The 19,626-nt window shown below is 38.7% G+C and overlaps 1 protein-coding gene across 2 annotated transcripts; it reads left to right on the top strand.

Annotated features, from left to right (window-relative positions):
- Positions 1–2,180: 2,180 nt before the first annotated feature.
- On the top strand, positions 2,181–12,915 carry LEPROT (leptin receptor overlapping transcript). Of its 2 annotated transcripts, XR_003084899.2 has the most exons (5): positions 2,181–2,338; positions 3,215–3,290; positions 3,735–3,921; positions 8,221–8,316; positions 10,825–10,955. XR_003084899.2 is itself a non-coding variant. In XM_007429936.4 (4 exons), exons 1-4 carry the CDS (start codon positions 2,323–2,325, stop codon positions 10,939–10,941), a joined length of 396 nt encoding a protein of 131 aa, XP_007429998.1. In that variant the 5' UTR covers positions 2,197–2,322; the 3' UTR covers positions 10,942–12,915. The 2 variants fall into 2 exon arrangements, 1 of the variants encoding a protein (XP_007429998.1); XM_007429936.4 differs by lacking the exon at positions 8,221–8,316 and having other exon boundaries at positions 2,197–2,338; positions 10,825–12,915.
- The last annotated feature ends 6,711 nt before the right edge of the window (positions 12,916–19,626 follow it).

The following is a 19,626-nucleotide window of genomic DNA, read 5'->3' as shown; positions in this document are numbered from 1 at the left end:
GCACAAAACAGGCATTTATAATTCATGGATTTATTTTCTATAGCACCCAGTGGTAAGACCAGAACTAGTGAGTGGAAGCTTTACAGGGGGAGATCCAAACGTGAATAAGGAGGAATTTCCTGATTTTCAGAGTCACTAAGAAAAGAAATTCTTTTACCTTAAAGAATGGAAACTATTGATGGACTATTTGCAAAATGCAGGCAGGGCGAAGCTTACATGGGGATTTGAAGATTAGATTATAAATGTAATGGGATATGTTTTGACAAAGAATTATTCCTACTTAATGCATTAAAAACTAGCACTTATGACACTCTTATTATTCTTAAGACCAGAGATAGATTGGAAGCTATCTATTTTTCATGTCTTTTTTCTTTTACTTTATCTCACTTTTTCTTTTCCTTTTCTTTATAATTTGTATTTTCAATTTTCTTTTTCATTTCTAACTTTTAACTTTGTAATCTTAAAATCTTAATTAAATACTATTTAAAAAAAAACGGAACAGCCTCCTTGAAGTAGAGGGTGTTCCATCAGTGGAACTTTTCAAGAGATGATTGGACAGCCATTTGTCCCATACTCGGTAGAGGGATGGACTGGTAGATCTCCAAGGTCCCTTCCAACTCTGTGATTCTGTGTGTTCACTGAGGATAGCCTGTTATCCGTAAATGAGTCTAACATTTTGAACTAATGGCTCTTCCACATGAGGATCTTCATGCTGCTCTACAAGTAACTCTGCACCTGTGTGATCTGACACCATTTTATTCATACACACACACACACACACAGAGCCGCAGAAAAAGTTATTCCATTTACACCTCTGCAGAACGTGATTGGGCCATTTCTCTATTGATGGGGACTTCCTCACCCACTGTCAGGCCTAGCCCAAGGAACTCCAAGAGACCATGTAAATTCAGTCCAGCAATGCTTATTAGCTAAAACCTCTAGCAAGAATTTTCTCAGACTGAAACCCCAGTTCCCAAGTAATGCCAGCCACAACATTGTGAATTCCTCAGGGAGGTGCCAGTCTCATCCTCTTATCTCTCCCTCTCGCCTAAGGCGATGAAAGAAAATGTTTTTCTCCCTGAGTCTGGTCTTCATAATTCCATTCCATCACACCCACCCCACCTGGCTCCCTGCTTCTTACAGAGTCCTACGCATGGCTTGTGCATCTCCTCCTCCTCCCCCTGAAAGCAGCAGCCCTTTTTTTTTGGAAACCACCAGGAAATACACACATGGATTTAAAATATGAACAGCCTCCTGTGTGATGCTTCAGCATCTCCTTCCTCTAACAGCAACACTTAAAAAAACAACAAAATGCCAGGAAATGCAAACATGGATGTACAATGTGGGTGTCAGCAGCAGCTCTGTTTCAGTGGTTTTCCTTGCCCTGTCCTACTGCCCTCTCCATCTGGGAAGGAAGAAATCTTGTCATCATGCTCTTTTATGCATTTTGACCATGGGCCACACTGCTTTTGAGGAATCAAAAGAGTAAACATTGGGATGGTGTGGAAGGCCTCAAACTGCATTTGCTATGCCATGACAGATTTTTGCACAGGTATAACAAATTCTAAAACCAGAATGATTTCTAAATATCAGCAGGCACATGGGAGAACATAAGAATTAGAAGTATTCTGTTCGACGTTAATCCATGCGTGATTTTTCAGATAACTTTCCCCACCCCTCGGCAAACGATCTACAAAAACAAAGGGCTCTTAAAATTGAAGCCGCGCGTAAACGCTGCACGGCTTCTCTATGTTTCCGCGGAAGCTCCGAGAAGACAGCAAAGCGCTGTCCGAGGACAGCTCGTTTGAAGTTGCAAATTCTCCTTTCCTGCTAAAAAGACGCTCAGCAGAGTCAGCCGGCTGGTTCCCAACGCGTGGGCTCGGTCGCTCCTTCTCGCGCGGTGAGGAAGCAAGAAACTCCTACTGAGAGAATTCATGGGACAGAGCCTGTGGGGAGGAGGAGGAGGAAGAGGAGAAAAGCCCCTTTGGGGATTTACTCGCAAGCTGCTGCGGTTTGAACACGAAGCAGCCCGACGGCCTGCATTTCGCGAAGGGAATCGGTCGACCCCGGGCAGGCTCCCGAAGCGGTGGGGTGCCGCGAACTCGAGATCGGTATTTTTGAATATATGGCTTTCCTGTTTTTGTAAAACAAGTTCTTCCCGTTTCCCCCTCTTTTTTTTTTTTTTCCTGTGGGAAGGGGCAGGCTTTAGCAGCGGACCACGTGAAGAGAAGGCGGAAGAAGCGGCCTTACACTCCGCCTCCTCTGCCTCGAAGTCCGGAAAGCGGTCCCAGGCGTGAAAATCGCCCCTTCCAGGAAGGGGGCATGGCGGGGATCAAAGGTACGAGCCCTTTTTTCTCCTTCTCCGTGAGGGATGGCCTTCACGAAGTCGTGTAATTCGACTTTTTCGTCATAGCGACCATCGCTGTGGCAACCGCATCTCTACCGCAGGATATCCAGCATCCCGTCTCTCTCTCTCTCCCCATCTTCTGGCCGGCTACTCATGCTCTGTTCGTAAAGAACTTTTAGTTTGGACGGCTCGACCCCTTTTCTATTCTGCTGTTGCTAGCAGTATCGCTTTCTCCTGCGTCGTGCCTGGGGTTGCCTGAAGGAAATTTCAGCTCCACAGAAAACAGACGTCAAATAAGGGAGGAGTCTCCTCCCCTGCTTATTCAGCAAAGATTCACCGGCAGGTGCAACCTGGACCTCTGGGGCGCCAGGCAAAGTTCTTTGCTGATTATTCCCCCTCTTCTCCGAACCTGTAGAAACAATCTGACCACTCTGTTGCCAGCAGATCTTGGTATCTTTCCTAGTAGGTTTCTTGAAGCCACCAAGACCAGTGTGTCCTGTTTCTGTTCCCCTTTGTTGAACTGTTTCTGTTCACTGTGGTGTAATTAAAGAGTCCAACCAAAATCTAATAACAGAAGCTCCCAATCAGGAAGGGTGGTTTTGAAAGCACCATCAAAGTTTGCTCCTTTGGAACCTCAACTTTAGTGTGTTAAGATGGCATTTTTAGGTGAAATATGATATCACTTTATATGGTCAAGTTAACTACTACACATCATTTATATCTCGGCTTAGAGCTTCCATGATATGTGCTAGAATTATTTTTAAAGAATGTCAGCAGCCCGGTAGTGATTTTATAATTATATTTGTGAAAGTTAGTTTATTAAAATTAAACAACGGAGTGACATTCTTTTTATTTCCACTTTTCCAGCCTTGGTTGGCTTATCGTTCACTGGAGTCATTGGTTTGACATTTCTTATGTTGGGATGTGCCTTAGAAACTTATGGGTAAGAGCATATTACTTTGAGTGATACAGTGCCAATACTTTGTTGTCAGGTATATTAATTCTGAGCACATTTACTTGGCATAAAATCTGTAAATATAGGTAGAGGAATATACTTTGAGTTCTTTTGTGTGGCTGAAACACGGTTATCAGAAGAACTAAATATGGGATTAATAATTGAGAATGGTATGAAAGGAGAGGAAAACTGAAATGGTCTGACAAAAATGTACCAAAAAAGTCATTGACTGAATAAATGTGTCTGTGTGCGGACTAAAAAAGTGGGTACTGAGGAAGCAATAGAAAGTAACTTGTATATTTATCATACGGGATAGGATGCATACATATGTGAATGTATGCAGCTGCGTTTCTGAATATGACAAAAGAAGTTGATATTGCATAAACATTTATTTTAAACTGCCTTAATCTCCTGTTCTTTATCATTCTGCAGTACCTATTGGCCATTATTTGTCTTGATATTTTATGCCATATGCCCTATTCCTCACTTTATTGCAAGAAGGGTAAGCGATGATACAGATGCAGCAAGCAATACTTGCAAGGAACTGGCATATTTCTTCACAACTGGAATTGTGGTTTCTGCTTTTGGACTTCCTATCATTCTTGCACGTGTTGAAGTGGTAAGTCCTATGGCAAGGCAGTGAAAGTTAACGTATATGTCTGCAGAGTTCTTGCTCTGTGGAGTGACTCTTAACAAAGAAGTAATCCAATGATTTCTGTTAATTAGCACTTTTATAACATTGTCATTGAAAAACATTGTATACCAGATTCTTGGTGTTACAACAAGAAGAAGCTTCTTCAGCACTCACTTCATAAGTGCCGTGAGAATCTCCATAAATAAGAAAAAGGATTGACAGAGAAAAATGACTTCATATTTTAAATTATATTGCTGAGTGCATATATTGTGCTAAGTCGTGGTTTAACAAATCACAGCTGATTAGGTTCACTGTCATGCTAAGCTGTAAATCATAGTTTGGAAGTGATAATGACTGGGTTTGCAGTCAGTCAATCAATACATTTTATTAAGGTCACAGACCAATGCCAAAGATTCATGGCATTGCTTCAGGTAATAACACAAGGAAAAAGATACAAGATTTTGTGAACTTGGTATCAAATCAAATAATATGCAGTAATAACAGGGAAGAACTGACTTTTTATCTTCCTATGTGTCCTGCTGCTTCTTGTAACGCTGCCATGTCTGGCAAACTGCCAAACAGAATTTTGCTATTCGCCATGACGCTTTGGAACTTTATCTGCAAGTAAAAGTTCATATAAAAGTTGTCCAACTTTTTGTATTAAGGAGGTGCCACAGATATCGCTATAGAGATACAGAAAAATGAGTTACTCTTTCAATTCTGTTCCATGCAGTGAAGTATTTTTATAGCTACTTATGGGAATTGCTGAAGGGACAATATTAAAAAGTCAAGAATGAACACTCTCTGATACCTTGGGAGAGTAAGCTGTTTGAGATGTTTTCTGTTTGGGGATTAAGTAACTAGATCCTGGTTACAGTACTTGCAGAGATTCTACCTTGAGGAGCCAAAACTAAGCAAAACTATGTTTGGCTTAGTGTGACCTGTTTTTCAGCAGTTGCTCTCATCCAAGCCAGGGGGCCCCATGGTTGGTTGAATCCCATTATTTGCTAAGACATATTCCATAGTTTGTTTACTATAGCTGATAGCTGGCGTCTACACAGTGCTAAATCATGACCTAGCCCACCACTACAGGAAGGAAGTAGAGTAGAAAAGGTATTTATATGTTTAGATCATACAGTGCCTATTTTTAAAGAAGAAGAGTTATTTATTTTCTTTAATTTTGGACTTTGAATTATTTTTCAGGGTTTATATTGAATGTCTCAAAACTTGATTTTGATATGTACAGTGGGGCAAAAAAGTATTTAGTCAGCCACCAGTTGTCCAAGTTCTCCCACTTAAAAAGATGAGAGAGGCCTGTAATTTTCATCATAGGTATACCTCAACTATGAGAGACAAAATGGGGGAAAAAATCCAGAAAATCACATTGTCTGATTTTTAAAGAATTTATTTGCAAATCATGGTGGAAAATAAGTATTTGGTCAATATCAAAAGTTCATCTCAATACTTTGTTATATATCCTTTGTTGGGAATGACAGAGGTCAAACGTTTTCTGTAAGTCTTCACAAGGTTTTCACACACTGTTGCTGGTATTTTGGCCCATTCCTCCATGCAGATCTCCTCTAGAGCAGTGATGTTTTGGGGCTGTCGCTGGGCAACACGGACTTTCAACTCCCTCCAAGGTTTTCCATGGGGTTGAGATCTGGAGACTGGCTAGGCCACTCCAGGACCTTGAAATGCTTCTTACGAAGCCACTCCTTCGTTGCCCGGGCGGTGTGTTTGGGATCATTGTCATGCTGAAAGACCCAGCCACGTTTCATCTTCAATGCCCTTGCTGATGGAAGGAGGTGTTCCCTCAAAATCTCACAATACATGGCCCCATTCATTCTTTCCTTTACACAGATCAGTCGTCCTGGTCCCTTTGCAGAAAAACAGCCCCAAAGCATGATGTTTCCACCCCCATGCTTCACAGTAGGTATGGTGTTCTTTGGATGCAACTCAGCATTCTCTCTCCTCCAAACACAACGAGTTGAGTTTAGACCAAAACATTCTACTTTGGTTTCATCTGACCATATGACATTCTCCCAATCCTCTTCTGGATCATCCAAATGCTCTCTAGTAAACTTCAGACGGGCCCAGACATGTACTGGCTTAAGCAGGGGGACACGTCTGGCACTGCAGGATTTGAGTCCCTGGCGGCATAGTGTGTTACTGATGGTAGCCTTTGTTACTTTGGTCCCAGCTCTCTGCAGGTCATTCACTAGGTCCCCCCGTGTGGTTCTGGGATTTTTGCTCACCGTTCTTGTGATCATTTTGACCCCACAGGGTGAGATCTTGCATGGAGCCCCAGATCGAGGGAGATTATCAGTGGTCTTGTATGTCTTCCATTTTCTAATTATTGCTCCCACAGTTGATTTCTTCACACCAAGCTGCTTGCCTATTGCAGATTCAGTCTTCCCAGCCTGGTGCAGGTCTACAATTTTGTTTCTGGTGTCCTTCAACAGCTCTTTGGCCTTGGCCATAGTGGAGTTTGGAGTGTGACTGGTTGAGGTTGTGAACAGGTGTCTTTTATACTGATAACAAGGTCAAACAGGTGCCATTACTACAGGTAACGAGTGGAGGACAGAGGAGCCTCTTAAAGAAGTAGTTACAGGTCTGTGAGAGCCAGACATCTTGCTTGTTTGTAGGTGACCAAATACTTATTTTCCACCATGATTTGCAAATAAATTCTTTAAAAATCAGACAATGTGATTTTCTGGATTTTTTCCCCCATTTTGTCTCTCATAGTTGAGGTATACCTATGATGAAAATTACAGGCCTCTCTCATCTTTTTAAGTGGGAGAACTTGTACAATTGGTGGCTGACTAAATATTTTTTTGCCCCACTGTATATATTTTTTTACTGTGTCTCCCTTTCCACCAGTGGGAGTAAATGTATTATATGCAGTCATGGTAGACAATGATAGCCCAGACAGATTTTGGTTACATTTAGAATGAATGGAAAATGCAACAATGGTAAAAAATATGCTCTGGTGCTATTGCATTCCATTAGTTTTACATATCTTGTTACTCTTGGTTGCTACATTCAGTGATAAGTCTCCTTCCAGCCTATCCTAATTGTTCTCAACATTAATTCTGTTTACATTGTTTGTTTATTGTAATTCCTTTAATTATGTTTGTTGTAATTCACTGAGTGCCCAGTGGGACCAGTTACGGAAGAGGACACCTGGTGAAACAATACAATGCATTTCTTCAGTTTTTGAGCTTGTCCTGATGATTAAATAATGGGCTTTCTTTTTAAAACATAACTGTATAAATGTATTTCAACTTCTTATCTTTAATTATAGAATTCTTTCTCAATTTCTTAATTCCAGATCTTTAGTGTTAGTTCTTTGACTTGTTGCAGCTATAAAATTATCTAGCCAATTTTTGAGAATATTTTTCCCAGCAATAACACCTAATATTTTCTGCTGTTTAGTACATTTAGCCAAATGTATTTTTTTCTTATGAATGATACAATATAAGAAAAAAAGAATACTACAGTCATACCACTAGAGAGAGCTCTAATTCTTTCCTATTCTTACTAAAATAAATTTTGCCAATGGTTAAAAATATGAAATGGAGAAAAACATTTTCTTACAATTTTGTTTGGAGAGGAAATGTAAGCTATGCCATATCCATACATCTTCAGATTCATCATAAGAAAATGAAATGAATAATGTATAACTTGATATACTGTTGATTTATTTGGTGTATTTCTGAACATTAAAAGCATGATGTCATGTAGCTTGGTAACAAGCACATTTACTTTATCAGATTGGTATCAATGGCACATATAGGACAATCTGAAGCTTATTTATTTTGAACTAAAGCTCCACTTATTAAATGGGGTTTTCTCTGTAGCCAGCATGTTTATTATTTTTTCGGCTTTAGTCTCATAGATTATCAGCCCCTTAGCTGCATTATTTATATGAAAAATAATTATGAAAAGACCTAGAGTTGGAGGCAGAGGTACTGTAGCACCAAGTATTTAAATCTATTTCAGTTTTTGACCAAAAATATTAATAAAATAAAAATGGAGATCATCAATATTTTAATAAAGAAATAGATTATCTGGTTTTCTTTGGTAAGTGATACTTGGGGGACTAATCCCAGAAGCAGAGGCTTCTGAGGGGGATTAGCAATGTAAAAAGGCAGGCACAACTGGGGGATTGAAGCCTCACCCCTTTTAGATGTGTATTGCATGTATCACATGCGTGTAAAAAGGGGCAGGATTTTGATTGCCTGGTCCTGTCTGCCATTTTGACATTTTTGATCTGCCCTGCAGACACCCTTGTTCAGAAGTGTCTCTGAGATGTCTAGTTAATGAAGTACCACTGTGTTGGGCTCAGCTCTATGGACAAAGGCTTCCCATCTCAGGAAGGTGATTGCTTTGATTTCATCCATCCACCTTATCCATTGTCTTCCTCCCCATCTCCTTGTCCTCCTCTTCTCAGACTTACCAAATTTAATAATTTTTTGGGGGTGGGGATCCATAATCTATGGAGGCTAAAACGCATCTTGTTTTAATATTTTTTTAAATAAAATAATTTTATTTTGGCTTTTAACAGGAAAGTATGTAAAGAAAAACATGCTCTTGGAAAAGGAGTTGATTTATACCTTGTAGTGTGCTTGATTTACGCCTCCATGATACTCTTTGTAGTATTCCTTCAAAGCATGAATGGTTTGAACATAAGTGATATGTCTGTCTTCTTTTAAAAAAAACGCTTTTGGTACACTTTCTAATTATGGTACCCAAAATGCATTGTGCCACATAATATTTTGTTCAAGCACCTCTCCATTTACTTGTTTGATATGAAAACATAACATATGTGCATGCTTCCTTCTCCCATTTTCTCCTGCCTTTTACATCACTGGTTTGTTAAATTGCAATTTTCCGTGACATCTGAATTGGGGAATTATGGTTTAACAAAATCTGGAAGTACTGAAGTATGAAAAACAGAGATGAAGGATTAAACACACAGCTTGTTCCTGATCAAACAAACTGCACCTGGACTAGGATAATTATGTCTGAATCAATCTATCTTTGACCATGCTAGCTCACACTACTTTCTTCTGTTATAATTACTGGCTGAAAGATTTAGAGCTTCTGTTTCTGAAGTTTCAGTGGAGAGCTTTTATGATCTGAAACAGGTTTCCAAACACTGTGGTTTTTCTATAACTATTTCTATAACGATGTCTTAGCAAACATTATTAACTTATTCCACTAGATACAAAACATAAGGTGATGAAACAGTGTGGCTGACCTCTTAACTTCCCTTTTCAGCAATTTGAGGCTTGGCATACTAACATTCTTGCACAATATTTAATCAAAGTTCTCAGTCCTCATAGATGGGGAATGCTGCATCGGTTGCAAAACTTTTAACTTTAGCACCAATGTACATTCTCTTTATAGAAACTATGCCAGGCCACCAGCAGAGACAAATTTATAAGATGAACAAAGATAAAAGATGTCAAGTCATCCTAAAAAGATAGTTGCTGTGTTTCAAGAATAGCTCATAGTCCTTTGCTTTTTGGGCGTCTTTTAACAAACAACTAATTGACTTCTGAGTGACCTTTAAAAAAAAAAACTGTCCAAAATTTCTCACCAGTTGTTAACTTGATTACGATCTTCCAGTACTTTACTGATGTCCACTGCTTCTTTATGGGCCTTTTAACTACCAATCATAGTTGGTATATGTTATTATCTTTGGCATACATATATAAACAATGACAGCTTTTCCACCTAATCATTTATAGCAAGCCAGCTTGATGATCCTTCCCCATAGCAGCTGTAACTAAAGCAACTAAAGTTGATTTATATCCTATATACTATAACCATTCAACTACTTCATTGCATTATAAACTTTGGGGAGCAACCTGTGGCCAGGGGATGATATACAACCTCACTGAGACTGTGATGTAGCTCCAAGAGATCCATCTACATTACCACCAAAATCAGTGGCAAGCCACTTAAAAATAACCTTTTTCTAAAGTTTAAGAGTCAGGGTTAGAGTCATGGAGCAAATGTGTGCCACCCATCCTACCTATGATTGAAAAGTAGTACAAATTTTGGTGATTGCCACTGCTATCTGTGTTATTGTTACTTTATTAATTTATGTAATTTTATTGTATTTTAGGTCTCCCTTTTAGTTTTATTAATTATAGGTTTATGTATTTTTATGGTAATATTCTCTGGCCTAAAGGCCATAATAAAGGTTTTATTTGGTCGCTAAGAGTCGAGAGTAACTTGATGGCAGATAATCAGGGTTAGAAAGCAGTAGTTGATATATGAAAAATATTCAAATCATGAATGAATTCTGGAATTAAGAATTTTAGGAATCATGGCTTAAAGAGATGCATAGCAAAATGAACCTTATAGTAATATTATAACATTATTTAAGTGAGTGTTTCACTCCTTGTTTAAAAAATAATAAATCTTGTTTCTATTCCACCTCTCAAATTTCAGTCCAAATTGGGCTGGGGTAAGGAAATCCTTGCAAGAGGGAAGATCCAAACTTTCAGATTTGTACTGATGACAGGAAACTTCTGTTTTATGAAAGTTTTGGCTGATTGCTTACAAATAATTCTTCACAATTAGCTTTGTGTTTTGATGAGCTTTCTTGTAAATTTTCATTAATTGCTCTCTTGAGCAATTCAAGGACTTGTAATTGTTTTTATGTTAGTTCGTTTTAGCAAATTAGTTGATGAGTTCTATAATGACTACTAATTACATAATAATTAGTTTTCTTGGCCCTTAAAATTTGGTGTTTTATCTTAAGTGCTTTTACCATCATGATGTTGTATTTCTTTGGACTCCTCTAATGCTCAAAATAGCATACATTTTGTATCAATGAATAAAAGGTTAATTTTATTTTATTTTCTATTTCAGATCAAGTGGGGAGCTTGTGGCCTTGTGCTGGCTGGAAACGCAGTAATTTTTCTTACAGTTTTAGGGTTTTTTGTTCTATTTGGCGGAGGAGATGATTTTACCTGGGAGCAGTGGTAGAGTTTACTGAGATGTTAATCTACACTATATACCTTACACAGGCCTTCCTTGATTTTTGATCATTTACTGCATTATTTTAGTGTGTATATAGACATACTATGTATACATGTGCATATGTTGATGTATTTAGTGTATGAGTATTTTGATCATTGTTAGCCTAACATAAAGAAAATGTATCTTATATATCAGTACCTTTATTTCATGTAATGCAAGTAAATTTCCACAGTAGGTGGTATCTTTAGAGTGCAAGAAAAACTATGCAAATAGGGATTGTCTTGTAAATTATGATGATGGGGGCTTTCTTTTGAACATTAGAATTAGGAATAACATTTGCTCTTTTGGTTTTAAAGCAGGATAACAAAAGATACTAATTTACCTTCAAGGTAAAGACATTCATATTCCTTCAATATAAAATGTGTGTTCAAAGAACTAGAATATTAAATCACTCAGGTTTTATACAGTTTTAAGAAACAATTGCTAGATTATTTAAATTTAGGGCAAATAGTCATCTAGATATTCTTTACCTTCTGGATGAGTAAGAAAATGGGACACAATCCTGCACATGCCTGGACTGGATCCAGATTCTGCCACCAGTGGGCAGAAAGATTCCTGTTCTACACTAGAAGCTTCTGATCGAGCAGAGGAATCCCACTTTTGCACTGTAAAAAGATGCAGTAATCTAGGTTGGTTTCTCCTGCCGTACCCAACCCTGCTTCCCACAAATCTGTTCCAGGTGATTGAAGGAATTTCCAGAACATGGGGAGAGGTGGCACTCAGAAAATGCTCCCAGGGACAGAAAACCTGTCCCCAACTTGTCAACAATTTAACTGTTTCAGAATCCATGTATACTTTTAAATAAACAGCTAGTGATTGTAAGAGGAGGAATACAAGAATGAAGTTGCAAAATCATGGATGCTTACCTGGGAGTAAGTTTCATTGAATATAAAAAAGCATATTTCTGAGTAAAGATGTGCCTTAAAAATATTAAATGAATACTTTGCTTTGATCTTTGTTGCAATGTAAAAAGCTCCAGTATACCTTCCTCTTTTCCATCCACAAATAAGTATAGTATTTGTATAGTATATTATATTAGTTTAATAATGATGATAGCAAATCATGTTATTTTTCACTAGGTATTACACTATTGCTTTTCTCTTGAAAATGGAAATACATTCTTTTGAAGATATGATAAATCATAGTGAAGAACTTTTTGTTTCTGGTATAAACTTAAATAACCCCTGCCTTCTTGTGAGTAAATTGTATGAAACAAATTTGCTAGGTTTATAAAGATTGACAATAGCTTTTAGTAGCCATCTCCAACTTAGTCATTCTACCATTATTTGTGAATAGATATTTACTGTAGTAGTTTTCATTAGTTGGTAGAAAAGCAAACTTCAAAGATGGCCAAGATTACTGGGGTCTAGAGAGGGAATGTGTAACTAATTCCCAGGAGCCGGTTTATGTTTGAGAAAGGAATTCTTTACCTGCCATAACCAATACTGTTTTCAGAGGTCTCTTTCCTTTTGGGAGACATAGAACATAAAGAAATTTACATAGTTTAAGTTCTCACACTGGTAACCTTCGTCCCAGAAAAGAGAGCTCTCCTCCCCTTTACTCATCATCTCATCTTGTTCTCCCTTCTATTAAAAAATCCAAAATTAAAAAGCTCTCTGTTATATTCTGTTGTTTCTTTTGTGCCCCTGAAAAGGTCCCCTGCCATCAGATGCCTCTCTGCACAGCTACTGCGTCCAACTTAATAGAAGGGGCCTGCAACCGTTACACATGCATATGAAAACTGCTATATATTTTTGGATCCTGATTTTGAAAAACTCTTTTGCATCTTCTGACTAGGTTCATATAAAAACTTTGTAACGTTTTTGTAATCTGTACCATATGAAATACGAAATTGTGCAATATATTTGTGACCTGAAACACATTTTTCTGATCTTTAATAAAAGTAGATGTTAACATTTCTATCAAGTATCCTGAATTACTTTGTGTCACTTTGTGTCTGATTAGAAATGAAAGCTAGCTAAAGATTACATTGATCTCACACAAAGCAATATAAGTCCCAGCAATAATGTGATGACAAACGTTCTTAGGATCACATGAATCGATAGTTCCTAGTATGTTTTCTTAGGCAGAGATGGGAAGCTTACAGTTTCCACATGTTCCTGAATCTATCTATCTATCTATCTATCTATCTATCTATCTATCTATCTATCTATCTATCTATCTATCTATCTATCTATCTAATTTACACCCCAATTCTTCTGATTGTCAGGCACAAATGCAGCATTCACAATGTTTCACAGCCATTCTATAAGGACATCACATGCTTTAACGTTTTTCTATTATACCATATACTCTTGCAGCCTTATCATATTTTCTGCAGCAATCAATCAGTTGTATGCATTTTTCTCATCCATAGACTCTTTCACTTCATCATTCCATCAAGCATGCTTTCCCATTGGGAAATACCTCACACATTTCTGTGGCACTCTGTAACATAATTAATTTTTCACTCTCTTCCTAGTAGATTCCACACTCCTTTTCCTAATGTTTGCTTTCTATTCATTTTGTTGGTAGATTGATTTATCTTTTAATATATTTTACATATATGCATAACTCATATTTTCTGTTTCTGCAGTTATCCTACCTTTCATTTCTTTCACTTCTTTCCTTCCGTGCCCATGCTTTCCAAGATACACTCTTGATGCAACTAGTTCAAAAGTATTTTATTCTGGTTATTAACCAGCCTTATGTAACATAAGCCATGGAAGTAACAGACAAAATAAGATAAAACAAAAAGGAATAAAAGATTATTTGAACATAGCACAGGTGAAACTTTCTTAGTTCAGGTAAACCACTTCAAACACTGAGACAATGTGATGGTATGTGGGAATGATACAATTGACAGTAGAGAAGCACATAGACTGCTATTTCGGTGGCTCATGACTACAGCACCAAAGGTGTTTATTGTATGAGTTCTTCTGAAATCTCCCTTCCAGAACCACAGTTTCCAGGGCTTAACACTACTAAAAAGTTGTTAGTCCCACCAGCTATACCACCAGCACTCCTAGCTACATAAGAGACATCACAAACTTCCTGAGACAATTGAAATCCCTGACAATACAATTTTAGCTATCACGGATACACCAGCATCCTCCACAAACATGTACTCCAAGCAGTCAAGAATATCATCAATGATGTCAACACAGTATGGTTTGTCACTAGACTATGTGACTTTGCACTTACCCATAATTACCTTTGGCAACAACATATATTTGCAAATCAGTGGCATAGCCATGCATGGCTCTACAGTGTGCCTACATCATGGCTGACCTAAACAATACTTTCTCAACCCACACCCTCTGAAAACTTTACTTAAGACTCATTAATGATATATTCATTATCTGGACCCTTGGAAAAGAATCATCAAATTCATCAATCAATCATTTCTTGTTATACTTATTTAACTACCAGATTAAACTTTTTAATCATTTCAAACATTTGAAACATTTCAAAACTTTCTAAAAAATAAGGCCAGGGAAGTCTCTTAAATTGTGACTCTAAAGCAATTTAAATGACCCTTTCCTTCTTCTGTCTTTCATAACTTTATTGATATGTTTTATAGAGTATCAGACATGTTAAATAACCAATTAGCAAATATCTGTGAACTTTTTCTTCACCTTCTCAATATTTGCACGAGAATGCAGTGAGACCTACTGATTTTCTGCTTGCAATTTATGCTTATGAATTTATATGCTGTATGCTGTAAATATGTCTTGTAAAACTTGTTTGCTATATGATATAAATATTCATGCCTGGGCAATACAAATAAATTCCATATAGTCTGTTTTCTTCATGTCAAGAACAATTTGGTTAATATAGAAGAAAAGCAAAATGTTATCAGTACATCATGTTGTTAACACAATAAATCAAATGGCAAACCCCAGTGATCTTGCTGTTTTTGTTCCTCTGACAAAAAAATGGACTTTTTGTTGTACACGTTTCTAGAGAGGTAAGGTAAGAAATTATAACTTGCCAAAATGAATGTTATTGCTTACGCTAAATCTCTTTTGTAATGTGTAGATAATGAGGAAGTCTTCTAGTTAAACTCATTATTAAGAGGTGTAATATGTGTTTCCCTGTAGCACTTCTTTGTAATTTCATTAACTCTGGCATTTACATCAGCTTTTTGCAAACCCTAGACTTAACGAAGCTTTCTTTAAAAACAAGCTTTTAAATACATCCAGTACTTACTATACATTTTACTCAGAAGAACAGACAGGATAGGATAGTATATTTTCCAGTGACAGGAATTATAAACTTATTCCCTTCACACTATCAACTATGTCCTTATCTTATAAAATGCACAGTCCTTCTATTCTGACAAACTTGAACTCTCCAGATTCTCAATTACTTTCAAATATTCCTTCTTCAGATATTAATCTCTAAATACGTGTACTGTATATATTGTGTTAACTTCTCCACATTTTATATTCTAAAATGTCAATAGTAGAACCAAAACAATGATTTAATAATGCACTGATCTAATTGCCCTTCTTTCCACATCCGCAGTTAGATTTGGAAAAATGCTGTCATGTTTGACCTATAAAAATAACATGAAGGCGTTGGGTAGCTCATAATACTGGACATTTTGTCAACTCATAATGGGGGGTGGGGGTGGGCAGGGGCAGGGAAGAAGTTACTAGGAATTAAAGAAGGAGTAGTATTCCTTTTTTAAAATAACTGTACATGAGGAATTCATAAACTAGGAGATTAAGGAATTGTTTTATAAGTGAGATAGGCTAAATACTTTTCAATCTGCACAGCCCCAGTATTAAAGTTACCATATGTGTGCTTAACCCTTGCCTATCGTAGCTTAGAAATGTGCCAAGGTGGGGGTTAGGAATTGGCTGAGAGGATGACAATAGTGGAAACCACTTTACAACGAGGAATAATTCTCCACACCTTCTCTCTGAAGCCACCATAGTATATAATTTTCCATCCTTCTGCAACATGCTAAAGCTTGTTCTAGTGGCTCAGCTCTAGTATATTTGGAAAAAGTGGATTATTTAAATCTATTTAACTTTGGATTTAGGCTTAGCTACAGGACAGGACAGATAATAGTTTCAACGGATGATATAGTCCAGGATGATATAGTCCTGGTTAGTTAAAGCTACCAAGCTACCAAAGCTACCAAGGAGGTGACCTTAGGGTGGGTTCTGGTGGTGGTTAATTCATCCTTGGAGGAGAGGGTGTTTCCGAAGCCTTTCAAAGAGGCTTTGGTCCGCCCACTCCTCAAGAAACCGTTGCTAGACCCCACCCTCCTGGACAATTTTTGTCCAGTCTCCCACCTCCCCTTTTTAGGGAAAGTGGTGGAAAAGGTGGTTGCGCGGCAGCTTCAGAGGATCCTGGAGGAAACGGATTATCTGGACCCGTATCAGTCAGGATTCAGGCCCGGTTATGGGACAGAAACAGCATTGGTCGCACTTTTAGATGATCTCTGGTGAGAGCGGGATGGGGGTAGTGCATCCATCCTTGGTCTTCTTGATCTCTCAGCGGCTTTCGATACCATCAACCATGGTATCCTTTTGGGTCAGCTGCAGGAGTTGGGATTGGGTGGCACAATGTTGTGCTGGTTCAGCTCCTTTCTCCAAGGCTGAACCCAATCGGTGTTGATAGGGAGCGAGAGGTCCAGCTCCCGGCTCCTACCTTGTGGGGTGCCACAAGGGTCAGTGCTTTCACCGCTCCTATTTAACATCTACATGAAACCGCTGGGTGAGATCATCCGGCACCATGGGGTGAGGTATCATCAGTATGCTAATGATATCCAATTATACATCTCCATCCCAGGTGCCTTAAGTGACGCTGTGACTGCCCTCTTGCGGTGCCTGGAGGCTGTGGGGGCCTGAATGGGGGACAACAGGCTTCAGCTGAACCCTGGTAAGACGGAGTGGCTGTGGATACGGGGAGCCTCAAGATCTAGGAGCTTGTCATCTTTGGTTCTTGATGGGGTTGCACTACCCCAGACAGACCCGGTGCGTAATCTGGGGGTTCTCCTGGGTTCACGACTCCTGCTCGAAGAGCAAGTGGCAGTCGTGGCTAGGAGGGCCTTTGCACGACTTCGTGTTGTGCGGCAGTTACACCCCTTCCTGGATCAGGAGGACCTCCACACGGTCACTCATGCCCTGGTCACCTCCAGGTTGGATTACTGTAATGCACTCTACATGGGACTACCCTTGAAGAGTATCTGGAAGCTACAGCTGGTGCAGAATGCGGCGGCGCAGACAGTTCTCAATGCCCCTAGGAAGGCACGTATAACACCGCTGATGCGTGAGCTGCATTGGTTACCAGTTTGTTTCCGGGTCCAATTTAAGGTGTTGGTCATCACCTTTAAAGCCCTTCATGGCACAGGACCAGGTTATCTGAGGAACCGCCTCACCCCGGTCATTTCAGCCCGCCCCACTCGGTCCAGCAGAAGGGGCAGGTTGCAGACCCTACCAGTCAAGGAATTTCGATTGGTGGGGTCTAGGCAGAGAGCCTTTTCTGTTGCAGCTCCTGCCCTATGGAACATCCTGCCTCCTGAGATCCGGTGTGCCCCTTCCCTCATGGCCTTCAGGAAAGGGATTAAATCCTGGCTCTGCCAGAAGGCCTGGGGGCCGGAGGGGGGCCCGCACCTGTGGAGATGGCTGGTGGGGTGATGGGTTTGTCCCCCCCGCCAGCATCTTGCAGGTTTTTAGGGCTAAAAATTATAGGAGTTTTTTAGGGCATTTTTAATATATGTTTTTTAATTATTTATAGATTTTATCCATGGTTGGAGGGACTTGTGTTTTTTCTTTTGTATTATTGTGAGCCGCCCAGAGTCACCCGTTGGGGGAGATGGGTGGCATACAAGTTTGATAATAAATAAACTAGTTAGGAGGAGCTCGATCCTATTATGTTGACGAACTTTCAACCTATTTCCCTATAGTAACAGGACAAAGGATGGTAATGCAGCCCCTTTGGATGCCAATGCAGACTGTAATTTTGGGTTCAGAATGAGTCCCATTGGGTTCTTATCCTGGTTTATGTCCCCAGTGGAGAGCAGCCTGTTCATGGTCACTGAAGAAAGAGTGAAAAAGACAGCAGGAAGCAAGAGTAAGTGAGGTGAGTGGCAACAGAGTAGTGGTATCACAAGGAATTCATTTTTCTTTTCCTAGTGTGAATAACTAGGAAAAATCACTACTGTCCCACCTAGAGAACGCTAGGAAAAGCAATTCTGTGAACCTCAAGAATTGAGCATGGAGAAAATGTGTGTAGGGTTTTTTTGAGAAAAAATAAATGGAAATGTTTGTGTAGGCTAAATACAATGCTTTGATGCAGCAGAATGTTAAAAGAAGAGCCACATTTTTCTTCAAGAACATTTCAGGATGTTTTATTTATTCATGTGCTGTTTTAAATTGAAAATTGACTTCTCAGGGTTTCATTGTTCCCTTCCCTCCCCCTCATTCCTTAATTTTTCATATGACTGTTTCACATTGTTAATTCTGTTTTGAAGACTATGATTGAAATAAATGCTACTTTCCATTATTGGATTTTGTACTTTTAGTTTTTAAATGATCCAATCTTGTGTATATACTGTATATAAAATCATTGTACATTTTTAGTATTTGCCCTTGATTTTTATCGTCTTTGGAAATGTTAATTTTATAAGAAATTGGCTTTGCATTTTGAAAAGAAATGGCTTATTTGAAGGAATTAAACCCAATTTCTGAAACAATATTTGAATCTCAGATACTTTAATCCCTGTAACTGGGGGCACTCAAGTGGGGGAGGAAAAAGGCAAGATTATGTGACTGAAGCCCTTTTTCAATGTTTATTTTGGGGCTTTGATTGTTTTGACCACTGTTTTTTTTTTTTTACCTCCCCCCCCCTCCGCGGGAACTCCTTGTCTGCAGTTCTTTTGAGTGTAAGGTTACTAGATATCTGAACAGGCAAAGAAGGACACAGACAACTGGAAAGGAGGTCAAATGGGGGGAAAAAAGAAGAACACACTAACTTTCTTGGCATCCGCAAATTACAGCAAAAAACTGCAAACAAAATGTACTTAGGCATACATGTATATGAAATTACTTTTTTCATCATCAGAAATGCTGGCTTTTCAATCACAATATTGTTCAGATCTTTAACAGATCTTTTTCAAGAACATATGCTAGTGATAATATGGGATTGACAACACACTTTCCAAATTTCACCATAGAAATATATGACGAGTCATGTGATCTACAGACTCAAATCTAGATTTGAAGGGGGTAGACTGAAACCGATTGCTGGAATCAGAAAATAAATTAAATAACATAAATCTAGGCTGTCGAGTCTCTTGACAGACAAGGGAAAGGAACAAGCAGATAATTTACAATGTCACAATACATAAAAGTTTGAATGACTACTGTTGTGAAAACAGTCCAACATTTAAAAAATGAAACAAAACGAAGCCAGATAATATTTGATTTTAAGGCTATGCCTGCGGGATGGAGACCATGAGGACAAGCCCTCCTTTTGCTAGACATCTGGTAACCCTTTTTGAATGGGATAGTTTGCAGGAAAGGAGGGGTGTTCAAGACTTGTAACTGTAAAGATAAATGCAAACACTTACAGAATGTTTTTTAAGGAGGGTTAAATATATAAAAATACTGC

This window comes from Python bivittatus, unplaced genomic scaffold, assembly GCF_059951505.1.
Source record: "Python bivittatus isolate LINGU-HERP-01145 unplaced genomic scaffold, Pbiv_v1 ctg000700_np1212, whole genome shotgun sequence".
In the NCBI taxonomy this organism is placed as follows: Eukaryota; Metazoa; Chordata; class Lepidosauria; order Squamata; family Pythonidae; genus Python; species Python bivittatus.
The sequence above is the reverse complement of the archived record's forward strand: the minus strand, read 5'-3'. Positions and strand labels throughout refer to the sequence as shown.

Bases quoted from the DNA above. Each gene is read 5' to 3' on its own strand.
- LEPROT (XM_007429936.4), top strand. The intron at 3,291-3,734 runs GTAAGAGCATAT...ATCATTCTGCAG, and splicing joins TGTGCCTTAGAAACTTATGG to TACCTATTGGCCATTATTTG. The intron at 3,922-10,824 runs GTAAGTCCTATG...TTTCTATTTCAG, and splicing joins TTCTTGCACGTGTTGAAGTG to ATCAAGTGGGGAGCTTGTGG.